Here is a 24,868-nt window from a genome sequence, read left to right as displayed (position 1 = left end):
TATCCACTCCGCGGCGACAGCAGTGGAAATTCAAAGGGGTCCATTGTCTGTTTGCACATGACCACCAGGGTCAGCTGTGCTCTGCAGTGCTACTCTGACCGCCCTCCGTGCTCACGGCCATCAACAATGCCTTCAGTTACCCCTTGGACGTTTTCAGCTGACCCAATCGACAGCCAATCACAAAATAGCAGTGCAGGCGGCGACCTTATTTTGACCCCCTGACGGAGGAACGAGGACAGCTCGTCTGACTTTGAGCAAGGACGGAGTTTGGGGACGGAGAAAGAGAAGCAGACATAACTAACCTGCCATTTTGAGAATCAGTTGGAAAAGAGTTGCAAGTGGCAACAAAAGAAAACAATGAGTGCTGATTGAGGGGAAAATAAATAAACACAAAAATCTTTCCAAAACAATGGTTGAAGATTGCCATTTCAGCATACGGTACAGCCGGCAAAATCTGTCATGTAAAATAATCGTTTGCCTTGACTTGTTTTTGCCTCATTATTAAAAAGTTGGCGAAATCTACGGTTACACTTTAGATCCAGGTGCTTGTAATAAGCATTAATGAATAGGTTGTAACACCCTTGTAAGTTGCTTTTCATGTGCTAATAAGACTATATACACAATAAGAGATAATATTAGTAAGAGTTATGGTTAAGTATGATATGCCATAAGATGAGATAAACATTAGTTAATAGGTAATCAGGCCATTTGAAGATGCTTCTTGATTTTAATATAGTTAACTTACAAACTTCAGACCTTTTTCCCTATTAACGAGTGCTTGGTAGGCTACAAGCAAGTGGACCTCAGGAGTCACCAAATGTAGTCCAATGAATACAACAGTGGGTTGGTGGGTGCCAGTTGAATGCAGAGGCATGCATCTTTGGCCGTCTCATCGGTAAGGGGAATACAACCTGGGATCCCTCATAAATAAACTATAAGACAGAGTGGGATGTCTGTCAGAGGAATATTGTCCATGCAAATTAGCAGAGCAGCGAGGGCTGTGAAAAAGAAATGGCAAGGGTAGACCTCCACAAAGGCACTTTGATGGAAGAGAGAGCATGATGTAAATGACTTCCTAAACGGGGGATTCTTTCTGTCTATGCACAGTGGATATGACCAAAAAGAAAACTGGAATGTGGAATGACACCCAGACGAAAGCATCAAAAAAGACAACTGTAAATACCTCCCTGCAAAGACATCTCAAAGAAAGATAAAAAACAACATTGGAGTTCTAACAATGTCATTACTCCGGTCGCAATACAAGGTTCAGAGAGATGGGGTGCTCTATGAAGATGAAGAGACATACAGAAAAAGAGTTGTCAGATGTCACAGCGAGATAGCTCTTGGGTTATAGCAAGGTGCCACACTCAATAAACAATGGAATGTGTTTCTGCTTCAAAGTTTAAGAAGATGCATCTAGGCCCTCCAGCTACGAAAAACTTTCGATTTGAAGCGGGTTTGTCGGCACGAGCTTTAGGACAAATCGTCAGACCGAAACTGGTCACTCAGACAGGCTACATTGAAAATTTAGCAAGGATTTGTTATTTCTCTCCACTTCACTTGAAATACCATCCCAAAGATTAATTCAGTCTCCCACCAAGGATCATCCATTAACTACACACAGATGACAGCAAAGTCATATTTAAAAAGACCTTGGAAGCTCAATAACTTTGCTATATAAGATATGAAACAGCATGTCTGTTCTTAAAAACTACAATAAAGCCAAAAGTTCAAGTTGTCAAAGACAATTCTCCTCTCCAACTTTTGGAAACCAGACTTACTTTGGTTATTTGCTTATTTCTTTGAGAACTTGTGCCAGTACGAAAACAATGTCAGACGTTCATTACAATACTTCCTTCCCGGTAAACATACGTAAACAGCACCGATGACCGCAGAATCAAGACCCAGATGAACCCTCCCCCCCACCCTCCCCCCAACTTAAAACAAATCAAAAAGACAACCTCAAACAAAAGGCTCATCCAGGGAGTCTGTTCAGGGGAAACCCTCCTCCGCTAAAAACCAGAGGGGAAGCCACTCACCACAGCGATCTTGGCGCCGAAGCCCATGACGTCTCGCCAGGCGTAGCAGAGGACGTGCGGCAGGTAGAGGACAAAGTAGATGAGGCCTCCGCAGGCGGCCGCCAGGTTGGCCTTGGAGAAGAAGACGCTGATGAAGAAACACTGCATGATGGTGGACAGGCAGAAGACCAGCAGGAAGACGAAGATCACCGAGGGGTCGCTGTACTGCAGCACCTTGCCGTACTGCTCCCGGTGGGGCGGAGCAGGAGCCGGGGGAGGGGAGATGAGACAGGTTGAGGCAACATGGTAGAGAGATGTGGAGCGAGCGGTCCGTCTCGAACAGACGTGAGAACATCGCTGGTGGATAAACGCCCCGTCTCGTTTCAAACATTCAAGACGAGGTCACTCGGAGAGAAAGCAGAGCAATTATGATGGACGGTGATGAGTGTATTATTCCCTGAAAGAATGCGTCAGGGCAGAAAATGAAGCTCTTGATTGAAATAGCTTGTTGATGATGAAAGCGACGAGGAGAGAGGGGTGAATCACTGGGTGGTTAAGAATCCTGCAATCCAAAAGGATGACAATCTACGAGGCTTGAATTCTAACCATACATTTTATTTTTCTTCTACAGTCTGGCTCGGCGTAATGATGGTTTGAATGTACCACCCAGAGTTCACCTCACTCTGCTCACCATAAATTTAAGGGAGACCATTTTCTAATCCAGGAGGGCTATTCATAAAAGCTTTTCTATTCTTCTCGAACTTCAACCTACAGCACCTCACAGTAATACCATAGTGGGTGTCCTGCAGTTATAGTGTATTTCAACTTTTAAAAGTAAAACTGTATGCAGTTTAGTGCTCATGACACCACTGTTCATGAGACAACTTTTACAAGCAGGTTGGCTTTCCAATAGTACACAACCAGAGATCTGCACTAATATGAGAATAACTAATATGAGGTCTACACTAACGGTGCGTGTCCACTACAGCGGAGCGGGGCGGAGCGTCGGCTTCCAATCCATTTTAAATGAAACTGGGCGTTGACGCTCGTGTACGCTCCCACAATACCCTACACCGGCGTCAACGCCCGGTTCCCTTGAACATGAATTGGAAGCCGACGCCAACACGCCGCCCACTCCGCTGTAGTGGACGCGCACGGTAATACTCATGATTACTATGACTAAACCACTCATTTGACTTCAAAATGATCTAACGAACAAAGCCCTCCAAGACGTGAAAAGCATCTACCTCGAATCACGGCAGAATCAGCAACAAATCACCTTGAGGATGAGGGTGAGGAGGAGGGCGCTAACGGCAAGAGGGAGCCCGCTAGACACCAACCAGCTCAGCCAATAGGTGGAGCTTTTCAGCCCCATCATCCTCACTGTCTCCTTCAGCCTGGCCTCCTTCTCCTGGACGATGCCCTTCACTATCATGGCCACCGAGTAGATCCAGGCCAGGGTCAGGTAGAGCGGCAGGGAGCGCGCCAGAGTGCGGAGGAATCTAGAGGACGTGGGATGAGGGGTTGGGGGGGGGTTGAGAAGGGTGCAGGATGGAAAGAGGAGCCCGTTGGCTAATCACAGCAAGCCGTTGTGATTGGAGGTTGTTGTAGATTGAGGGGTCGTGATTTTGCCTTCACGGCTGTACTAGGGGTCGTCGTTCCTCTGATGTTAACAATAAATGCATTGAAATAAATAATTCAGAAGACGACCGGGGTAACCTTGACGAACAAAAAGAAATAGGGGACACTAACTTTACTGTAAGGACAGCAAAAAATTGTTTTACGGACATATTTCCACTATGGACAAAAAAAACTCTTTATTTACTCTTTTTTTTTTTTTTTTGACCTCATCTTAGAGTTACCCCGAGGGGAAGACAAACAGGTCAACATCGAGGCCAAAGTTGATCAACTCATCACTCGTGACAATTATTTTAATAATGACACTCCAAAAGCTATACACATTCAGACCGCAGCAACGGGTGGGAGGGGAAAAAAAGGACTCAGGTGTTGATGATGACTGGTCACACCTAATCCATACACAGCCACTGGATAATTACCTTCTGATTCCCTGTTATATTAATGTGCTGAAAATGACCGTGAAATTATCATTTAGAACGGGACCATGATTTGAATACACATCATGTTCGATCGTTCCTTCAAGGCACCCACCTAACTCAATTTATTGTTATTAATGTTTACAAATTGTTGATGGCTGGCAAGCACATTAGGGGGATGGGAAATTACATTTTCCTCAGCTGTTCAAATATCGTTTGTATTTACCAGGAACATTTTCTAATTAAACTGCAAAAATTGATTAACTGATCTAAATAAAGAATCATTATTTTAATGTTACTAGCTTATGCATAAAGAGGCAGAGGAGAAGGCTCCACTGGCAGATAACATGGTTACCTGTTGGTGATGAGCACCAACAGAGGCCCATTGCAATGTCTCCCTCAATTGACTTTAGACACCCATCCCTCCATAGACGGGGGATGAATTCCACAGGCCACTTCATGACATGCCAAAGGATCAATGACCTGGGTGTGGAAGAAACTGCGATTTCCTGTGTGCTTACATTATTCTCTAATCAATAGAACTAGTCATTGGATACTAGTTAGTATGTTCTCATGTAAGCTTGCTATTAATAAGAGTAGATTGTGTCTGTCAGGGTTAATAGCTATGGTCTAAATAGTAAATACAGATTGGTTTGCACCTGGTTTTTCCACAAAGGCTGAGCAACATTGTGCTCAGTGTCATATATTACCAGCAGCATTTGTATTTGTAAATTAATAAAAGAACCACTTGGTGGTAGGTGGGATGCGTCTCTTCTCTTTGGTCCCTTTTCGGGATTATGCTGCTGGTAAATATGACACTGAGCAAAATGTTGCTCAGCCTTTGTGGAAAAACCAGGTGCAAACCAATCTGTATTTACTATTTAGACCATACCCCTGACACGGGGCACAAACATGGCATCAACTTATGAATCCAGTTGAGAGACACCTTTCAGTTTAGGGCGAGGCATTATTACCAGAGAGAGGAATTGTGGTCCCAAGCTTTTACTGCAGAATTTACATCTCTTTTAGTCGTGTTTTTATTCATAGCAAGGAGGCAACATGCACTTTCCCTCAGCCAGAACACTGGGACTAAGTGAAGACTTCCTTTACTATATGTCCTTTTCAAATAGATGTTGTGAATACGGATTCGATCCCGAATTGTTCTAGAAGATCTTTGCACTATTTCAGTATGGGTTGCAGCTTTGAGCATTGCAGGTGTTCCTTGATTGGTCCTTCCAAGAGGAGCGATGTGTCATTCAATCCACATTTGTTATTGACCCACTTTTAAAGCTCCCGTCAGCCCTACGTTTTGCAGTGCCATATCTTCTCAAGACCGATTATCAGTAGGGGGTCGGGTTAATGTGTGTCGCGTTCAATGGGGAGTGATGCAATCACAAGAAATGAGTGGGAATTACACACAATAGAGCTGATTTCCAATTAAGCAAGATTGCAATTTTAGCACCACGCTCAATCATCAGCATGGAGGCATGATGTGAGAAATGAAAGGTCAAGACTGATTCTTCTCAACGCTTCTCTTCAATTACTGCAGTTGCTGTGTGATTAACAGGGGCAGACCAACTACCAAAGCACAGTCATGGTATACATCTAGAACATACCAAACCACTAACCGTCTGAAGTTTCTCAATTGCTTTTTGATACATGTCTCAAAATGTGACTGTGTATCAGAAATGAATAACATCGGCATGAGGACAACGCCTGAAACAATGTATTTATTTTTTCCAATTCAAATCCTAAAGCAATAATTTTTTCGAAATGGAAAGGTTTCGGATTACCCCTAACCCCTAACCCCTACCCTAACTGAGTGCGAGTGGCGAACATGCTTACAGCGTGAAGTCAACAGGACCAGGGAACACCGAGCAAGGGATACAGGTCACACTAGGGTACAGGGTCACAACTCAATAACCCAAAAAGGCCCATGACGTGCACTTTGTGAATTGGACCGCCTCGCACATCCGCCCTCCATACTGACCTTAAGCAGGACACTCATGAGAACGCACGGCACCGCGAGCAGGGCCAGGTTCTCGACGAACCAGGCGAGCCACAGGGCTCCATTGCGGACGCCGACGGCCCGCAGGACCTCCTTGAGCCGGAGCTCCTTCTCCAGGACCAGGCCTTTGATCATCATGCAGATAGAGTACATGAACGACAGCACCAGGAACATGGGGAGGATGCCTCCGATGCTCTGGACGAAGCTGGTTGCAGAGGGAGGTGGATCGAAGAGGTCAGAAAACAGCCGGCTGGGGGGTGTGTGTGTGTGTGGGAGGGGGGAAATCGACTGGCCGGCGTTTGATATGGAGAAGATGCAACAGGATGGGACTTAATGCATTATTTATCGATTATCTGTTGTAGACTTCCCTTTGTGCCGATACCGAAGGATGTTTGAACAGGATGTGCAGTGATGAGTCTTAAAAGCTTGTTGCATCAATAACTAAATCAATTTGAGAGTGTATTTTTGTAAAAATGAAGGTACCGGCCCTATAAAGCGTTTAGACGTAAATACACGTGCTATCGAATTGAGAGGTTCTCATAAAATGCTGCATGATCGATTATCAAATCCACTTTAACCCTATCCACAATCGCCCCCCCCCAACCACATTTCCATTCACTGAACTGACCCATTCGGTTGCAATATCAAAAGAGGAAGTCGAATTTACGCTGATGCAGTAAATGTCATCGTCGCACCGTGTGAGCCACGGTGCCGAACACTTTGATGGTTTTTAATCAGGAGCCCAATACATTGAAAGATCCAACACCGACGAGGTGGTTTTTACCGTGAGCTAACCTTCATAAAGCTGGCGCATCAGCTCAATCTAGCCATTTAGTGCTCCATGTCATGTCCACAATGATGTATGATTTGATGTCGTAACAGTACAATAAGACCATATTAAACCCAGCTTTATAATGCCACCAAAATGCCATGTCAATATCTTGTAAGGCTCCAATATAACAGAGTGCTGTCGTTGCTTTATCAAACAGTAAAGGAGTATAAACTGGCCTTAACATTTGACAAAGTATGGATTTCACATATTAATTATGCTTGCAGCCCGAAAATGCAATCCACATCCTGCAAGCAAAGCACATCTTCTCATAGCTAGGTGGACGGTGGACGGGGCGGGGGGGAATGTGCACTTCTTTGCAGAATAGTATCCCACTTCCAAGGCATTGCGCTTAAGAGAATGTATCGAACAGTACATTTCCAGTACATTTACAATGAGCCCATTTCTCCACTAACTTTTAGGGGATTGATTCGCTTATGGGCCTACTGAACCCCTGCCAATAGAAAATGAGCAGCACAAAAGCCTACTTCTCTTAATTGGGCATTTGCCCCTGAACAATAAGTCTTTTTTTTCTTTACAAAAGCCTTGGGTTCAAGCCTTTCTTTCTCTCTTGAGCGCCTTTTCCACCAGCTCATAGCTCTTTTCCAAAGCTCATAGTTGCAAGACATCCTGGGTAATCTGCTCCCTCGAGATGGTTAAAAAACACAGATATTGTCTGATATGATCACAGACGTACTTCTCACATTAACTGCAAATTACAGCTCAATGTCCCAGGGCGGTGATAAATCAATTTACAGGATGAAAAGTGCTGGGAAGGCCTCTTCTTCCCCTTCCTCCATCAAATGCCAAAAGCCATTCACAGAGCACAGAGAGAAATACATATTGGGGCGGCTGTGGCTCAGGGGGTAGAGAGGGTTGTCTGTTAATCGCAAGGTTGGCGGTTTGATCCCCGACTCCTCCCAGGCCGTGTGCCGAAGTATCTTTCAGCAAGACTCTGAACCCCAAGTTGCTCCCGATGGACAGGCCGGAGCCTTGCATGGTAGCTCGCTGCCATCGCTATGTGTGAGTGTGAGTGTGAATGGGTGAATGAGAGGCAGACATTGTAAAGCGCTTTGAGTGCCTCTATGGTAGAAAAGCGCTATATAAATGCAGACCATTTACCATATGCTATCAGTGCAGTCCTTGTACTCACTATGGTTCTTTATTTAAGTCGACAATTAGAGACGCTAGATTCGGTTGGAATTGAAAACCAGAGATACACAGCACATCACGTTTTGGACAGACATGCAGCCCTTATAGCTGGAGTCTTCCTGTTCTCCCAGAGGAACATTTGCTGTCACAGGAAGCTTTGTAACAGCAACTGAGCTATCTCTCACACCCAAAAGAAGACAAAATAAAACTCGAAACGTGCAACCGGGAGCCAACAGTTTGGAAAAAAGTGTGTCAGGCATCACTTAAACTTGAAGATTTAACTGTCAATGTCACACAAGTTTTCCTGAAGAGATTCAAGATGCTTCTAGGGAAGGCTTCTTTCCACCCCATGCCTCAGGTCATGATTGCATCAGCTTGAATACTAATCCCGTTATTATCGAGCGCGGATTCTATAGTAACGTCTCGTTAATGACAGAGTCTGTGCCTGTTAACCCTTTCACGACACTCAGGAAGATCAGACACCCTCAGCACGTTTGACACCGTCAACCTTGCCACCAGATGCTCTTGAATAATACATTTTCAATCGATTGAGGGTGCTTAAGTAATATAACTCCTACTGGGTGCATGTTACGTGGCTTGAGTTACATCGGCAGTCGTGACCTAAATTTAGGAGAGGCGGGAGACAAGATTCCAACCGAAGCAAACGATTGAGGAGCAGCTCTAACCCAAGAGAATTAGGTAATTACGTTAAAGTCTGATTTTCAGCAAATGCATCACTGAGGGATGCATTTGCGTACAGCTTTCAGCAAAATAAATCATCAGGGGAGTTTGAACACGTTTTAAAAATAATTTGATTTAACAGTATGTGCACAATAATTTGTTTGCACTTGTTTATAGTCAAAATACAGCTTGGTCGGCCAATTTTGTGCCATCTGTTTCTAAATCATTGTTTCTATTTTGTCACACGCCGCATAGCACTTCATATCGTAAAGTTGCTCCCTCAGTCTTGTGAGAATGAGGATCACATCATGCCCTCTTGAAAGTGTGCCGATTTCTATTCAAGTTCCAACCTAGTGTATTATTTACAGTATTAATTCAAATGTATTATTTGCTCTGTATCCCTGAAGTGACAGGCCATTCTTTCAATTGTTAACGAGCGGTAGAAATACATCTGAAACGCTCTTGCTTTTCTTGGATTGCATTTTAAAGTCAGATCAGGCCTTTTCCTAACTGAAGAACAGTTACAGAAGATTACAGCCATGTTCATCTGAATGCACAACTCCCTGACTGCCTTTTCTCTGCCACCAATGCGACACAGTCCCAGATTCAAATGATTACCAGAGATGTCCTTTTTTCTTGCGTGTCTCCCTGAATCTTAGTGCATCTTCCTTTTTGCAATTCTCCTCTCATTATTAATGAATGAAATAACAGTTTTCAAGTGTTAATAATTTATGCAAATGCCCAAATGGCTAGGCAGGCGAAAGAGTAAATGGCGGTGGGACCAAGGGTATTGCACTGTTTTATGGCTCCCATTTATCTTACGTAATTATTAATCCTTTGTTTCGGGGAAAAAGAAACTGAGGCGGTGGAATGGCATTACGCGTCACTGTGATTGCCTCATTTCAGCTCATTTCACAACACTCCCTTGCAAATGATGAACAGGAAACATATTTCTTCCCTTAAGCGCCCTGGGAGCGAACAGAAGACCACCAGAATGTGACAGCATGTTGGCTGCAGACCCCTCAGAGAAAGCGCAGACACAAGCGGCTGCTAGAGAAACTAGACATTTCTGTTTCAAATGTGTGATTCGGAAAGCCAAAGCTTTGAAACATTAGAAATACACACACACAAACACATGTGTGTTACGGAGTCATTAGAGGATGTGTGTGCTGCCTGGTGAAAAACTACTGTCTATAACCTGAAAACAAGTCAATTCTCGGCCTAAGAAATAATCTCTTCTTGCAGGACATTTTGCATGTCCTGTTGTTGAAGCCAAATCAATAGCTACATTAGCAACTCTGCAAATGAGCTTGCCTTCTTGTTTGGATCCTGAAACAATGTCATCATTTCAATATCTCTGTTTCGAAGACCATTGGAAGACTGAGTATTTCCCTGAAAACAAATGAACACGGTACCTATCGAATTAATTTGTACTGGTGTATGGTACATATAAGGCTATGCTGCCACATTCACAGTTCAACAACCTCTTCATATTTATCCTTCAATGCATGTTCTTCCTACAGTGTGGCCGTTTGTAATATATGGAGGTCAAGACAATCAATTGGAGTTCATATTAGTCTGGTTTGGTATACATGGTGTATACTTTTTAAATTAAATCGATGGTCTTTGCCACAGTGAAATCCAAAAGGTGGGGGGTGAGGGGGGGGAGAGATCTGTATCCTTCCCTGAAAGATTATATTGTGTTGTTGGATTTAAATCTCCCTTGTAATTATCGGTTCCCCAATGACATCATTGGGCTTTGAGTTCATTAATTGAGGTGATAGTGCCGTGTAGATGGGAGTCATTTCCTTGACACTGAAGATCGTTGCTGCGGAAGATTGAGAGCAATACCACCTCATTTTTCTCCCTTGGTAAGAAATGGGTATTATAATGGGATATAACACAGCACCAGTGACAAAAACCTGAGTAACAGAGAATAGAGTGCTTTAATCCATCTCCGCACACAAAGGACTTGTGGTTGCGAATTGTGGTTCAGTGTGCGCGGTCTTACTTGTGAAGCAGAGATGGAATGGAATGGTGTGGTTAGACCAAATATGGTAGACTGAATAATCTAAGATCCATCAACCATTGAACTGGATGGTACTGAGGCATTACGTGTGGTTTTGCAGAATAATGAACTTTTGTGTTCGTATTTCACTGATCTGCTTAGTTTTTTTGTGTGTTTAAAAAAAGAATCTTGCCTAACCACAATTAATGGCAGAAACTTCTTAAGGTCATCAAAGTTTCATGTTTGCCTTTTCAATATTAACACAAGTTGTTACTCCCTTCCCTCCAAAGCCACTATTGGCACATGAAACCAGTTACAAGCAAAAATCGACATAGCAAAAAAAAGAAAAAAAAAGAGAGGAGAGGTAGCTTCTCCAAGTTTCCACTGGGAAATCTGCAGACCCTAAGTGACTGAGACGGCCGTTACACAGGTCTGTGATAGCGCCGAGTGTCAACTCCCAGAGTGAGCGGATCTTTATTGGGGTAATTCCTCGTCCCTGCTCTAATCATGAACCGGCACATCCAAGAAGGTTTTGGCACTCACGCGTCATCCACATAGCAGGGGTATGGCATTTGCTGGACAAACACACCGAGGGGCTGGGCTGTGGCTGTTTGTGTGCGTATGATACCGTGGTCCATCATGTCCTGGAGGTAGGCAAATCCTCCCCAAATGTAGCGCAGGTCGTTGAAGGGGTTGTCTCTGGCCCCCGGGGACCATAACCTAGTTAAAACAACACAAGGCACAGCTGGAATCTCAGAGAAAGCCACAGGGGAGAAACCGCAGGAGAACACAGTCTCAAACGTTTAACCAACATTAGTTCTTTCTGCTGTCCCCCTTCTGACATGAAAGGCTAAGAGAGGCTTGGGAGATATATGACAGCAAAACGTTTATTTCCGATATTGAATTCCTATGGAATATGTTTCAGGCCGTTAAAAACAGTACAGTACAGTAGTGCATACCCTTCTTGCTTTGGAGAAAGACACGGCATACCTTTCTTTGAACTTGTTTGTGCGTTCCACCTCGTCGATATCCATGCGGATTTTGTACTTGACGTGAGGAGGGGGGGGGCTGGCGTCGTTCTTCAGGTCTTGGAACACGATACCGGCCCAGTATTTGTCCTCCTTCAGAAGCTCCTGGGCTTTGTTCACCAGATGCCTCTCACTGGGGACGGCCTCAAACTTATTCAGGTCCAGACACTGTAAACGAGAACCAGAAAAGTCTTCACTGAGACAAGGAGGAGTAGAACATGATTTGGCTTTTCACCTGGAAGAACATGAGTCAAACCTGCTCATTTTCCTTTGTATGTTTTTATATAACATTCACCTTCCCCTCATTTCTTTAACATGCCATATCTTATTTTTTTATTGCCCAAAAATCTCATTAAACGAACATGATATGCGACAACGAACACAATGTGAGACGACATATGGCGACCCCCCTCCTGCAGGGCTGCGGATAACACTGTAACTCTGGAACATTCTCATCCATCACGAGGAGTGACTGGGCAGTGAGTGGAAGACGGGCAGTCCGAGAAATGGTAAAGGGGTGTAAATGTGTTGGACTGCTGGGCAAGGCGGGGGCCGGAGAGAAGCCCGGTTACAAATGACGTTGACCGCTTGTGTTTTTCCCGGGTTTAAGACGAGCGATGCAGCACGGCCCTGTAGCCAGTCTCCCATGGACTGTAATGATCCAGTCATCCGGCGAGGCAGGACGGTCTAACCTGACAGCTGTTCACATGTCACACCATTCCTGCAGCTTCTTATGATACCTTTCCCCCGCATCTAAAATCTTTGTCCTTTCTCTCTTCCATATATATGCTTCTTATAGCTCTCTCTCTCTCATATGCTTTGGCGCATTTCTCTTCCCACGCATCATATTATTAATGATGCATTCGTTCAGCAGATGATTTCAGACTCACTAATCATCATAATCAGTAGTAAAATGTCACTACAGTGTCGAAATGATCTACTGATTGAAAGTTATAATACCCTACAGCTGGGTCGACTGCATTACAGACGGTTGACGCAGAGTTCATATGGATGTTTTCAGCCACCAGATGTGACGGCGTAAACATCCAGTCAGCAATGCGCCCCTAAGCCACCCTACCCGGGAATCTCATTGGCTGAGAAGGAAAACGCGCTCGATAGAGCGTCAGCCATCTCCCCCGCCCAAAACACCTGACATGTCGTCTTCTCCCTTACAAGTCAGCGATCAGAGGAGTTAGACTCCCACACGGCGGAAGGTTCCGCCTGACAGAGACGAGGGCGGGGGGGGGGGCGCCTTCCCCAAATCCCCCCTGGGCTCATCCGCGATCACTTCCTTTGCCGTGAGGAGTCGAGGGGATGCCCAGCCTTGACACGATGGGCCCCGCAAGGGAGCGACTGACTGACATCCAGCCTGATAAGATTAGCATGGATCTCGAAGACATGGCAATGATATGGCTTCATTCCTGAAGCCATACTCATTTGCTGCTGTGGTATGCTTTTTAGGTGATAAGAATGTGAAACATTTATTAGAGAGAGAGAGAGAGAGAGAGAGTATATATAATATAACATCAGTTGACTTGGGCATGTATAAACATATTGTGAACATAGTCAATAGCACAGACATGACCAACATTCTCCAAGTCAACACACGCTGCATAAGGTGTACCTCAACAAAACAACACCAAAATTAGCCAAACTTAGAACTGTACATTTGATTAGGGTTAGGGACAGAAACCCGATCATATCAGCCTGAAATACATTTATCATGTGTGGCTAAGCCCCAGAGCTGCCATCTCCCATTCAGTCCTCATGGGTAGACACATTATGAGGAATTCAAAACGTGACTAATAAATCGAGCCTGAAGTATGACTGCACACAACCTCAGAGATCAATATATCGAATTCTCAGTACCTGCCTGTGTGTTTCTGTTTGGAGAAAAACACTGTATGTTTCATGAGTTAGGGATTCACACAAAAACAACTTTTCAACAACTTTTCAATCAGACCAGACGTAACAGCAAACACAGTGACAGCTTACTGCTAACATTCGGGTGAAGTTCCCACACAGCAAAGCAGTCCACTTGTAGAACCAAATATTATTTCGAGACTCCATGGGAAAGTTCCTGAACTAGACAGACTTTTTTATTTTTTAAGGACGCTAACCATGTAGGGATTTCGAAGGAAATCAAATCTGTATAGATAAAATGAGTAAACACAGACTCACCCCAATGAACTGCTTGAGGAGCTGCAGGACTTGGCTGGTGGCGTTGAACATGTCGCGCCAGTCCGAGGGCGGCATGCCCGCGGGCCGCTCCTCCGGGGGCCCGTTGTACAGGAAGTTGGCAAGCTGCTCGGCGGACCATCTTGAGCCCGTCAGTTGCTGGTTGAGGCTGACGGCAACCAGCGGATTAGCCAACAGGGTCTGATTCGGAAATCAGAAGGAGGGCTTTAAGAGTTTGGTCATTTGCACTCATCCCGATGACGTGACGATGGATGCGATGCCAGACGGAGGCTCCCGGGGGGAAGCCAGTTGGGAATGGAGCTTTGGGAGTTTTTTTTCCTCGTCTTCTCCGAGGGGTTCTGTCGGCCTAGCGGTGCTGATCTACGGGCAAGTGTGAAGCCCTCCGTGACATTGCGCATCGAACGGGCCACGCAAATACATCTCGAGACGAGAGAAGACATTGCATTGACCTCGGACAGTGCGGGTCGTTCTTTTTTTGCCTTTGCCGTTGGCGCTGCTCTTGTCGTTTAAGCAGACGTAATTAAAAGACACTTAAAGCTAGATGGCACTGTTGTACTTCCAGCTCTGTGATTTACACCACACTTTCTCTCTCATGGCCGCGCAGCACAGCCAAGGAGGGAGACCGGAACATCAACATGCACCTCGCCAGTCAGACACACAGAGCGCAGATGCGCGTCTTCATACATACTCTCTGACAAGGCTACACACATACAGACACACACACACACAGAGAGAGAAAAACATACAGACAAATGCACACTTACATCCACATAGAAAGACACCCGTACACTGTAACAGAAGTACAATTTATGCATGCACATATGGACGCGCGCGCACCCGTCTACGCGCACACACTGTATGTACAGTTATGTGAACGCTCCACTGCGCGCCCCCCCCCCCCCTTTCCCGCTGTCAGCTCGAGCCTTCACTGCGTGAGTCCGCTCGGCACAGCATTGGTTAAGGAAGAGATATGCTAATCTGAATGCAAATGGTCTCCGTCAGTGGGTCTGTGTTTGCTGGACCCTGTCAAGCAGTGACGTGTTACATAACCTGCTTCTGGTCAGGTGGTTCCTTCACGGGTTTGGTTTGAGCACCTTCTGTTTCAGTTGGCTTCGCAGCCCCTCCATGAATAAATACAACCATGGTAACAACAATCGATAATCGCATAGGAATACCAAATACTAACGCAGAAACCTCATGAAGAATTGTCTCCGCATCGTTTACTCTATATACTGTACATGTATATTCCGGACACCATGATTATTTCCCTTTGTTCTTTGATTTTTGGGGGTCAGCGGTCGATCGGTTACACCTTTTAAATTCTAGGCAGACCAGTACGTTAGCAGAGGTTGAAACATGTTGGGGCTGGTGTGTGCTGGCATTTCAGTGTCAACAGTTCTGATGATATTCCGTTTAATCTGGGGTCAAAAAGTCAAATGAGGTAATCTCTATGCTGCCCATGACCTTTCTGAAAATCTGCTTTACCATATCTTCTGGCCTCATGGTAGTGGCTGCAATACATTTCGTTTCAAGATCTGTATCAGAAATTCAATGCGGTGCATGCAACCATAAAACTCGACTGTAAAATGTTATATTCAGTCTTCACAGTAGCGAATTGGTTGAAGAAGAAGAATGGAATTGATTAATTGAATTGTGGCAAACTTCTTTGTGTGCTACAAACAAGTATGCATAAACATGTCGTTATGTTCTTAATGCTCAGTGGCATTTGGAGCAGATAGTTGCAGATATGCTTTTAAACCTTGTTGACCATGTGTCAGATTAGATTATCTAACAAGAGAAGGTCTTTAAACGAAAAACGACTTGTTTATCCACGGCCTTTGAGAGGCAGAACTGTCAGATCCCTACAGCGAACAGGGAATGTAAAACTTGTTCTTTTTTTTGTAAGCCTTTATCAACAGACATGAAGATGCCAGACCTTCTTTGAGGGATATAATGGTTTATCATCAATAATTACCAGAAGCACGTTCCTCATTAAAAACTTAATATCATTCACCAACTGTTGAGTCATGTCCAATTCAACACAATGAATACATCCTGTAACCAAAATCACACTGGCCGGTGTTTTACACTGCTCTGAACGCATGGCGTGTCGCAGTATTGAGAACATTTACATTTTAATCATTTGGCCCACGCTTTCATCCGAGGCATGACTGTGGAAAGATGGAAAACAGAGGACAAAATTGAAAAGTCATGGGAATTGAGGATCGTCATTGAAATACGGCACGCAACTTTCCCGGCCCCTGTACTGTAAGGCGAGAATGACACGTGCGTTTTATCCTCCCATCTCCCGCCAACGATAAGCCACCCAGCTGCAACTCAAACCGTTGGGGTAATTGCTCCATCAAGTGTGGAAAGGTCTCCGAAGAACCTTGAGAGACCTCTGTGGATGACACAGCACCTGTGCTGCCGGGTCCACGGGCTTGTGGGGAGTCTGCTTCACTCGGGAGGAGGAGGAGGAAAATGAAGACAAAGGAGAATTGCCGGCCCATTTGTGTAAAGGTTAGGGCTAGGGTAATGAATCCCCTCGCTATATGGAGCTCTGGCGCCCACTCCCCTAGCTGCCTATAAGCTCATTTGAAGTGACACGGGAGTAATGTCAGCTCCCAGTGACGGAGGGAGAGAGAGAGAGAGATAGAGTGGGATATTGAGAGAGAAAGGGAGAATGGGCTGAAGGGAAAAGAAGAGAGAGGGAGAGAGAGAGACCGAGAGAAGAAAAGGAAAGGGAGAGAGATCATGGGGAAGGTGTGTGCAGCTAATCCCTTCCGCCTGACCGGTAAGGTGAAAATTATCCTGCACTTATCCATTATTACACCTCCCTCTCAGTTTCCACTTCCTTGCAGGAAATGCAACAAAGTAGGATAGCCATTCTATATATCAAAAATGTGTCGAACTGGAAAAGGTACTCACAGTACTAGATAAAAATAGTGCATTCGAAACACTTGATTGATCTTCAAATCAAATGGATGGGGTTGTTCAAATTTGATATCCAAGACACACAACTGACAGACTGACTGGTTAGCTCTGATTTCAGACCCTCAAAAAAATCAGGTCTTTCAGAGTAAATTGAGAGAAATTGAAGAAGCACCTCTCAAATACTTGCAGTGCCACTCAAATATCAGCTCAACTTACCCGCAGTGCATTGACTTGGCGACCATCTTGAAGGAAGTTCCAAAGCCGAGGTCCAAGAACTTCCCAGGCGTCCGCCAGTTCCTTCAACATGGCCAAGGCGTTGAATGTACTGTTCGCCTTGGGAGAAAAGAAAAAAAGGACAAAAAAATATTGAAATACAGAATGGTGATTATGAAAACCAACTACACCTCCCCCTTCCTTCGTCCTACTGAGAGGAATCTAACCACTGAGTCAACTCATTTTCTTTTGGCGCCGCAGCGACCTTGAGAGAGCGTGCAGCTTCTGTGCGTTTCACCTATTCCCTGGAGAGCCTCATCAGATTCTACCTCCCGCGGAGACAAATGTAAATAGGGTTATTTACCCCCGAACGCTGGGTTGTAAACAATCCAGCACTGCCGGGGTGTGAAGAGGGGGGGAGGGGGAGGGAATGGGGGGGGGACCAGAGTCATGTACACAGAGAAGCTTGTGGATGGCACTCCTATTCGATACCTCCCACTCAATATTCCCAGCTAAAATATCCAGCCGTGCTCATGTGTTTGTTTTGCTTATGCGGTTTATAAAAATGATGTCAATATCTGAGATGGCATGGGAAAAAAATACATGACATACTCCATTTCTCCCTAAATTAATCTCTTGCTGGATTGTAATCTGTTTTTTGGGAGGTGGGGGGAGGGATTCTGGAGGAGTGCGTGGTGTGTGACATCTTGGTTCATGTTATTTCCTGTTAATGTGGATGCCTCCTCGCCCGTTTGGGATGGATGGAGGTTATGGAGTTCAAATATCCAATTAGTAAGAATCCCAAACACTTTGCTGAATTATTCTCAGAGGGATCCAAGCAGTTCACAGGTTTGGCATGCGTGGCAACTCAAGTTAAGATTGCATTCAGACAGGGGCTGAGTGTGTGTGCGTGTGTTTGGGGTGGGGTGGATTCTTCACCTCTTTCACCATTAGTCGGGTTGCAGGTGTGTCTGGAGTGTAGAGGACCTTGCCCTGCAGCAGAGGCCTGAAGGTGCCCCAGATGACCCTGAGACCAGGGGTCCCCTCCAGGGTCTCCACCAAGGTCTGGCAAAACACACCTGAAAAACCAAAAGGACTTTTATTGAAGAATTCAGGGAATAGCCCTTCACAATAAATAAACACAACCAGCCAAATGTTTATGAATCTGCATTGCATGACCAGGACTGTTGGTTTATTGTGAGAGAATTAAAGATTTAGGAATTACGGAATTCAGAATTAAGGAATGAGATCATGTCCGCCGAGTTCAATGTTGCCACGCTCTGCTGAAGGGTAAAAGAAGATGCAGGGAGGGAACAATGGGTATCTAATTGATAAGTCACACAGCGCCTTTGCAATCAAAACAATCCCGCAACCCACCGCCAAGATAATAAACGTTTGCACTCCACATGTGCACTGGAAGTAGCGCACGCAGCGACATCGAGGCTACGTTTACACATCTCACTGTGGGGAGGATTTTAATGCAATTAAGACACTTCAAAAGACTCAATTATTTCTCGAAGAATGACTCCATTAGCTCGTAGCTAATACAGCCGTGCCACTTGTATACGAGAAGGAGTGAACTGGGGGGAAGGAACGGAGCACTGCGATTGTGCGGAGGACGCTTTTGAATCTAGCCCAGCTGTGTAAATAGAGGGGGTTTGGAAGCAGGGTCTGGGAGACGAGAGGAAGAAAACAAGTCAATATGCTCAGCTGCTGCAGGATCATTATTAATTTAACCAATCTGCCAATGTAGATGCTGCCAGGTTCGGTGGGCTGCACAAGGCCCCTGCATCGACGGGATCAGCGTTGGCTTGGGGCGATGCAGCGGAGCTAGCTTGTGCGCGAGCTCTTGATGTGTGGAAGGTTTTGAATGTTTGGATCTGTCTGCCACGGGATAAACTTTCTTCGGGTCTTTCATGAGCGCTCCCTTCATATCCGGGAGAGGATGCGATGGTCAAGTCTATTCTGTTTCTCAACACAAGCCGCAAATAGAGATGCACAGTATGAGAGACTGCCACCCCAGTACGCAACCAGGAAAATCGCCTGTTGTATGTCAGCAGGCAAGGCCGGAAAAGTCCTCGGAGCTAGCTTGAACAATACGTCCACCGCTGTCAAAACTAAGCACAAAAGAAAACACTAACACTCATCATAACTGCCCATAATGCCCCAACTGGCCATTTTATCTACCCCATTTAGAATTCAGGAAGTTGGATAAACGTGTGCCTTTTCGCTTCGAGGCTCAGGTGCTCCAGAGAGGCCCCACGGAGAGATAGCGGCAGCCCTTAAACCAGACAGCCATTTCCCCTGACCACACAGATGTCACTTCCTATAATCGTAACGCTTTAGCGCCCCAGAAACAGGAAGTATCTGGTTGGCTCAGGGGCTAGCGTGTCGATAAATATTGATGCTTAGATGAATGTGGATGAGCCGTTCAAAAGCTGAGCCCGAACCATGATGGTGTTTAAATTTCACCCCCCCCCCCCCCCCAAAAAAAAAGGTGTGTGTTCTATCACCCTATGGGCGGTAGGAGGGTGTAGGATCCATAGTTTACGTGAGGCGTGCTGCCAGGTAATTGCTCGGAGGCTCCGTTCAGCCTCTCGTCTTACCTGGCGAATTTAATCAATTTGAGTCGCACCCTGGAGAGAGGATCAAGTCAAGCAAATGAAAGCTGCGGAAACAAACACACAGACAGACACACACACACACACACCTGCATGGACAACCCCCTGGGCCCCAAACCCCTCCACCCCCCCCCCCCCCCCACACACACACACACACACACACACACCAATACACACATAAAACATGGGACCAGCACAATGAGCAACATACACAGAGGCTAGCAGGTGCAGGTGCAGTGGTACAGAATGAGACACAAGCTGGGCAAAAACAAGTACGCAACACTAATGCAGTGGGTGAGAGCGCCCCAACATCCCTTCACTCGGCCTTCAAACGAGCTTCTGTTGAGACCGCTGTTCCAACACAAGACCCCCCCCCCCCTCTCTTGCCACAGTGATGTGAGCAGCAAATGACTTGGAGTGAACAGTACAAAACCGTGCCTTTTAAAATGAGCAGACGTTTTCGTACCCCGAGCCCTCGGGATCACAAGTACTGTCTCTTGCAGAAGGTAATTATTACCAGCACCTCAGGTGTTGAAGCAGTAAAGAACCCTGTTGAGGCTTTCGAAATGACAATCTGCAATTGCATGTTGCTCAGTGTGATTAATCATGCGCTTCACTCGTAAACTTCAAGCAACCCCGTCTTTGTGCGACGCCACACAAAATGGCACCACGTGGAAGAAAAAGCCTCTTCCCGCACACGATAGCGTTTTGACCGACATTTTTTATTCAGAACGGAGCAGTTCCGTGGATCCCAAGCGATGACGTGTATGGAGAGCGACACCGTACCTCGTGGGAGGGAAGGTGCGACGGATGGATCCCAGTTCTGTTCATGCTTTGTACTTCTTTGAAAAGGTGAAAACAATAATTGCTGTTTGCTGCCCCAGGCAGCAGTAGCTGTCCCCTGTTATTTGTTTAATGACACAGTTTGACGTGCCTTAATGCCCCCAATAAATGAATAGGGTAGGGAACTGAACGTTCACCAAGACTTTCCTTTTGCTACTGCTATATCAGTATCCCATAGAGTACAGTTGGAGCCCTTCAAATGAGAGATGTATGGCTGCAAAGAGACATTGTAACTGTAAACGCAATGTTGATGACAATAAAGGGTATAGCCAAACTGGAAAGCTAGCAGCATGCAAACAGAGGTGCAAGCTCTCATTTCAAAACGGACGACATTTTGGTTCACTCGTTTGTAACGGCACTAACACAAATCCACTTCAGGGTCGTGTAGCTTCGTTCTGATGCTGCTTATAAAAAGACTGTCATTTCTTGTAGATTCTCAAAAGAACATGCAGTTGGTGAATAGGGAACAGTGCACCCCCCCCCCCCCCCCAATTAGCAGGGTCCCTGAGAAGTGACGCTGGACCCAGTGCTAGGAGGCAAGCCTAGGGACAAACACATTCTGTTATAATCAGCAACAAGGTAATAAACTGGTGAGTTGTCTTCTCTGGTTTGAGGGTTTCACATGTCTTACCTAGATCTTACAGCTCCCTATTGACCTTAATATGAGTTATTTAGCACACAACAACAACAACATCTCATTCCAAACCAAATAATTGCTTTAACCCATCGCCCACCACACCATCACATTTTCAATGGTATTTACTAGCGGGTTATGAAGAGAGTTCATGGGGTCGTGTGTGTTTATCGATTGTGTGTTCCCAGTTGGAGCCTGTTATGGCAGAGTAAGCCCTGGCTGAGATGTCAAAGAGGAAGGAAGACCAGCACTGGTGAATCTGTTCATTAAGTTTAAAGAGAACATACAGCCTTCTCAAACTGATCAGGAAACGGATGCGCGCGGCCGTTCTGTGCTCTAACGATGTTACATATAACATTGCGTGGCATAATAAGATCACATGATGATGAGCTACTTCTCGGGACTTGTCGGTCCAAATTACACCCAGGATATTTCTCTAATGTGCCTTCCTTGCTGTGTGATTTCCTGTGTCTCCACCTAACCTCCTGCATGTCTGCAAACAGAGAGGACGGAGGTGGCTGTGGATTGCACTGCAGTGTCATGGCAGCCCAGTGAAGCGCCGTACTGCGGGTGCACTGCTCCCAACGACAGGAAAATCAATTTCACAGAGGAATACACCCGTGATCATAAGAATCTGGCTTTTTTTTTTTGGGGGGGGGGGGCGACAACAAGCTTGACCTTTGAAGCATTTATGAATGTCACTTTTCCCTTCATGGTGAAGTGCCATGTTTTGGTGCATTCGTAAACTACTGCTACTTCTACTGGGCGGAGGATGGCAAAAAGGAGCAAAATGGACATTAGAAGGTCCTCTTAGCAATCATACTGTTCATACATACAGTACTGACATAGATGTGTTGAGACACTTTGGCTTGAAAAGACCACCCAAACTGTGAAAAGCCAATGATCACTAAAGCTTCTCAAAAATCCTATTTTGATTCTGGCGGGAAGTCTTACCCTGCTGTGAATACTACCCTTCGTATGATTGTATGAATTGGTATATAATTCCATGCGTTTATCTGAACAAAACTTACTGGAATTTCGATTTCCAGTGCCGGCTAACGTGTCGTTGCTGTCCGTATCGTTCTGCCTCCCTCCGAACCCTTGGAAAGCGCTGGTCGTGTTGGTGGAGTTGCTGTCTGGTTGTTGACCACATAGCAGCGTGTTGAAGCTGCCAAACATGTCTTCACTAAAATTCAGCTCGGACGCAGCCCTCAGGACCTCCGAGTTCTGCAGTGCGGCTATCTGTAAAGACAAGCAGGTCAGAAGGGTCACAAACGAGACAACGTTTATTCCTTGACTATCGATCAGTTGAGGATTTCACAAAAGGAGGGGAAAAATTTCGTTTGATTTAAAAGTAAGCGAATCATTAGGAGTCAAAAGATCAAGCCAGCACAATTTCTCATTCCACGTTTAGAGAAACCACTACCTCTCTGATCACTGGTACTGCATCCATGGATGTTTTGGACAGCAAGTTAACTGTCTCTATTGGATCCAGAGCCAAGGTTTGTGGTATCTGAAAAGGTTAGAATAGAAAAGAAACGTTGATATACCATTCAGAAGACACGTGTTAGATTTGATAGTTCTTTGCATCCAGGTAGGTATAAACAGGTAGTTTTGGTCCATTTGAACTTTTAATATACATGTCAAATATTACGGTTGGGGTTTGCAGTGAGTCTCTAACTCTTTGTTTCTTTAAAGTTATGGTCATAGCCAACAGTACAAGCAAGTACTGTACCAGACAACAATGTAACAATGCTTCTGGGTGTTTTCAAATCTTCAGGCGCTTTTGGAACGCAAATTTGTCTCCACTTTGGAAGCATCACCTTTCTGTACAGTGCAACTGAAAGTCTCGTTGGCACAAACCACAAGGGCAAAAATTACATGACCTTCTTGGGAGCCTATCACATGGCGTGTATGACTCATCGAGGTGGGAGGTCATTATTCATCATCAGTCCAAGAAGTTTGTGAAAAGCCTTGAACTATTGATTGTGTTCGTGACCTGTTGAATAATGTCAATCTCACAGTACACTTCTGCCATGATGACCTATAAACTATATGAAAATGATAATGTTACGCAATTCTCTCAATTCCTGGAATTATGAAGTTAAAGACCCTGTTGACATTTGTAACAAGAAGTACGCTCGGAAAATGACAATGAAAATTGTAGGTTTTTCTAAAGCAAAACGATCCTTTATTATATTGTTTACTAGGCCTTTTTTTCTTTTTCTGGGGGAAATGATACGGTGCATAACATGCATGTACTGGGAAGACATCACAATAGCTTTAGGCAGCAACTCATGCCCTTTAAAACCCTATCATTTTCATGTGTCAAGAGTATGCTAACATGAGTCCCTGTTGACCTTCACAGAGCCAAACAATGCAGTTTTAAATCCATGCAGAGAAAGTGAGGGGGAGAGGAGAGAGTGAGACAAAGAGAGAGATAAAGAAGAGAGAGAGGGAGGGGGAGAAAGAGAGAAGAGATTGAGAGGATGTTTATGGGAAATAAAGATCAAACCCCCAGATTCTTTGCAGTATTCTTTTCAAAAAGGCACAGACATTATAAATTCAACTGGCTGTCACATGAATTCTGGCTCCCTTATTGAGTTCTAAGTACATTAATTTTGCCTCAATTTTATCCTCGGCAGCAATACAGAAGCTATAAGACCAGTTGATTAGATATCTCTCTGGCAATTTGGAGCAAAACTGCTTGAAATCACATCCAAGTAGTCAATGGGCAGAGATAACTTGAGGCAATATAATATTTGCTTGATAGCTAAAGAGACCTGCGGCACGACCCTGTCCGACAGCCCATGTATGGAATGCAAAGTGTTCTCAATTCTCCACTCTTTTGTGGAACACAAAACGGTAATTGTATTGTTGACAGTGTGACTGGTGAGGGGATATTGCTGCACTGCATACAGTATATGTTAGGCCAAAAGCAATGGAATGGGAGTTTTGGAATGTTCCATTCCATCAAAGGAAATTCAGAAAACGAGACCTAGGTTTTTGGCACCTAACAAGACCCAAAACATGAATGTCATGGCAGGTATTATTACAGCATTACAGGTTTTACGGTCATCTTTTTACTCCCAATGTGTTTCTTCCCCACCACAGTATTGGTCAACCTCCATTGGGTCTACAGATAAGCTTGTATAAGAGTTTTCTTACAACAAAATCTTCTCACGTGACCTTCAGTTAAATCCCAGAATGGAAATTTGACAGTTACATTTAGTCAAATTTGAGAAATGCAGTTATTCACCACGCCGTGCGCACATTGAATTAGCCAAGGCGTATGAGTGTTGTGACTGAAAACCTTGAAGCAAGCCATGTGCCCTGGTAAACACTGCAAACACTGTGCATTGCACTGGGTCAGCGAGGGTTTGTGAAACACTTATTATACCACATGTAATGCCTGCTGAAGGGAAAAGTCTGATGTGTTTTTGTTATTCATTTTCATTTGAAGTATTTGTGCATGTATGCAGCGAGACCCTCAGGTGATCTGAACACCACCTACATTCTGGACCTTGACCCCCATCTGCCCTCTAGATGTGTTGGGTTATAGCCTACGTATAATAACAACCAACGCACGCTCACCTCTCACAGATGTCTGATTCCCTCCACTTCCACTCAACACAACAATGGTAAA

At 45.0% G+C, this 24,868-nt stretch overlaps 1 protein-coding gene across 5 annotated transcripts in view; it reads right to left on the bottom strand.

The window, feature by feature from the left end:
* The window catches only part of LOC124486939 (phospholipid-transporting ATPase ABCA1-like), a 116,171-nt gene that overhangs the window by 76,785 nt on the left and 14,518 nt on the right, over positions 1 to 24,868 (bottom strand). For 4 of the 5 annotated variants that reach the window (XM_047048835.1, XM_047048840.1, XM_047048838.1 and 1 more), the window contains exons 8-16: positions 22,649 to 22,735; positions 22,254 to 22,464; positions 18,064 to 18,203; positions 17,128 to 17,244; positions 13,960 to 14,157; positions 11,741 to 11,946; positions 11,294 to 11,470; positions 3,298 to 3,520; positions 2,040 to 2,261 (exon numbers count right to left, since the gene is read on the bottom strand). In XM_047048835.1, the coding sequence (XP_046904791.1) occupies positions 2,040 to 2,261; positions 3,298 to 3,520; positions 11,294 to 11,470; positions 11,741 to 11,946; positions 13,960 to 14,157; positions 17,128 to 17,244; positions 18,064 to 18,203; positions 22,254 to 22,464; positions 22,649 to 22,735 (1,581 nt within the window). Of the gene's footprint in view, positions 1 to 2,039; positions 2,262 to 3,297; positions 3,521 to 6,062; positions 6,286 to 11,293; positions 11,471 to 11,740; positions 11,947 to 13,959; positions 14,158 to 17,127; positions 17,245 to 18,063; positions 18,204 to 22,253; positions 22,465 to 22,648; positions 22,736 to 24,868 lie in introns of all 5 variants that reach the window. The other variant, XM_047048837.1, reaches the window with a different exon arrangement.

This window comes from Hypomesus transpacificus, chromosome 25 (assembly GCF_021917145.1).
Source record: "Hypomesus transpacificus isolate Combined female chromosome 25, fHypTra1, whole genome shotgun sequence".
Taxonomy (NCBI): domain Eukaryota; kingdom Metazoa; phylum Chordata; class Actinopteri; order Osmeriformes; family Osmeridae; genus Hypomesus; species Hypomesus transpacificus.
Note: the sequence above shows the minus strand (reverse complement) of the source record. Positions and strands in the feature narration are given on the sequence as shown.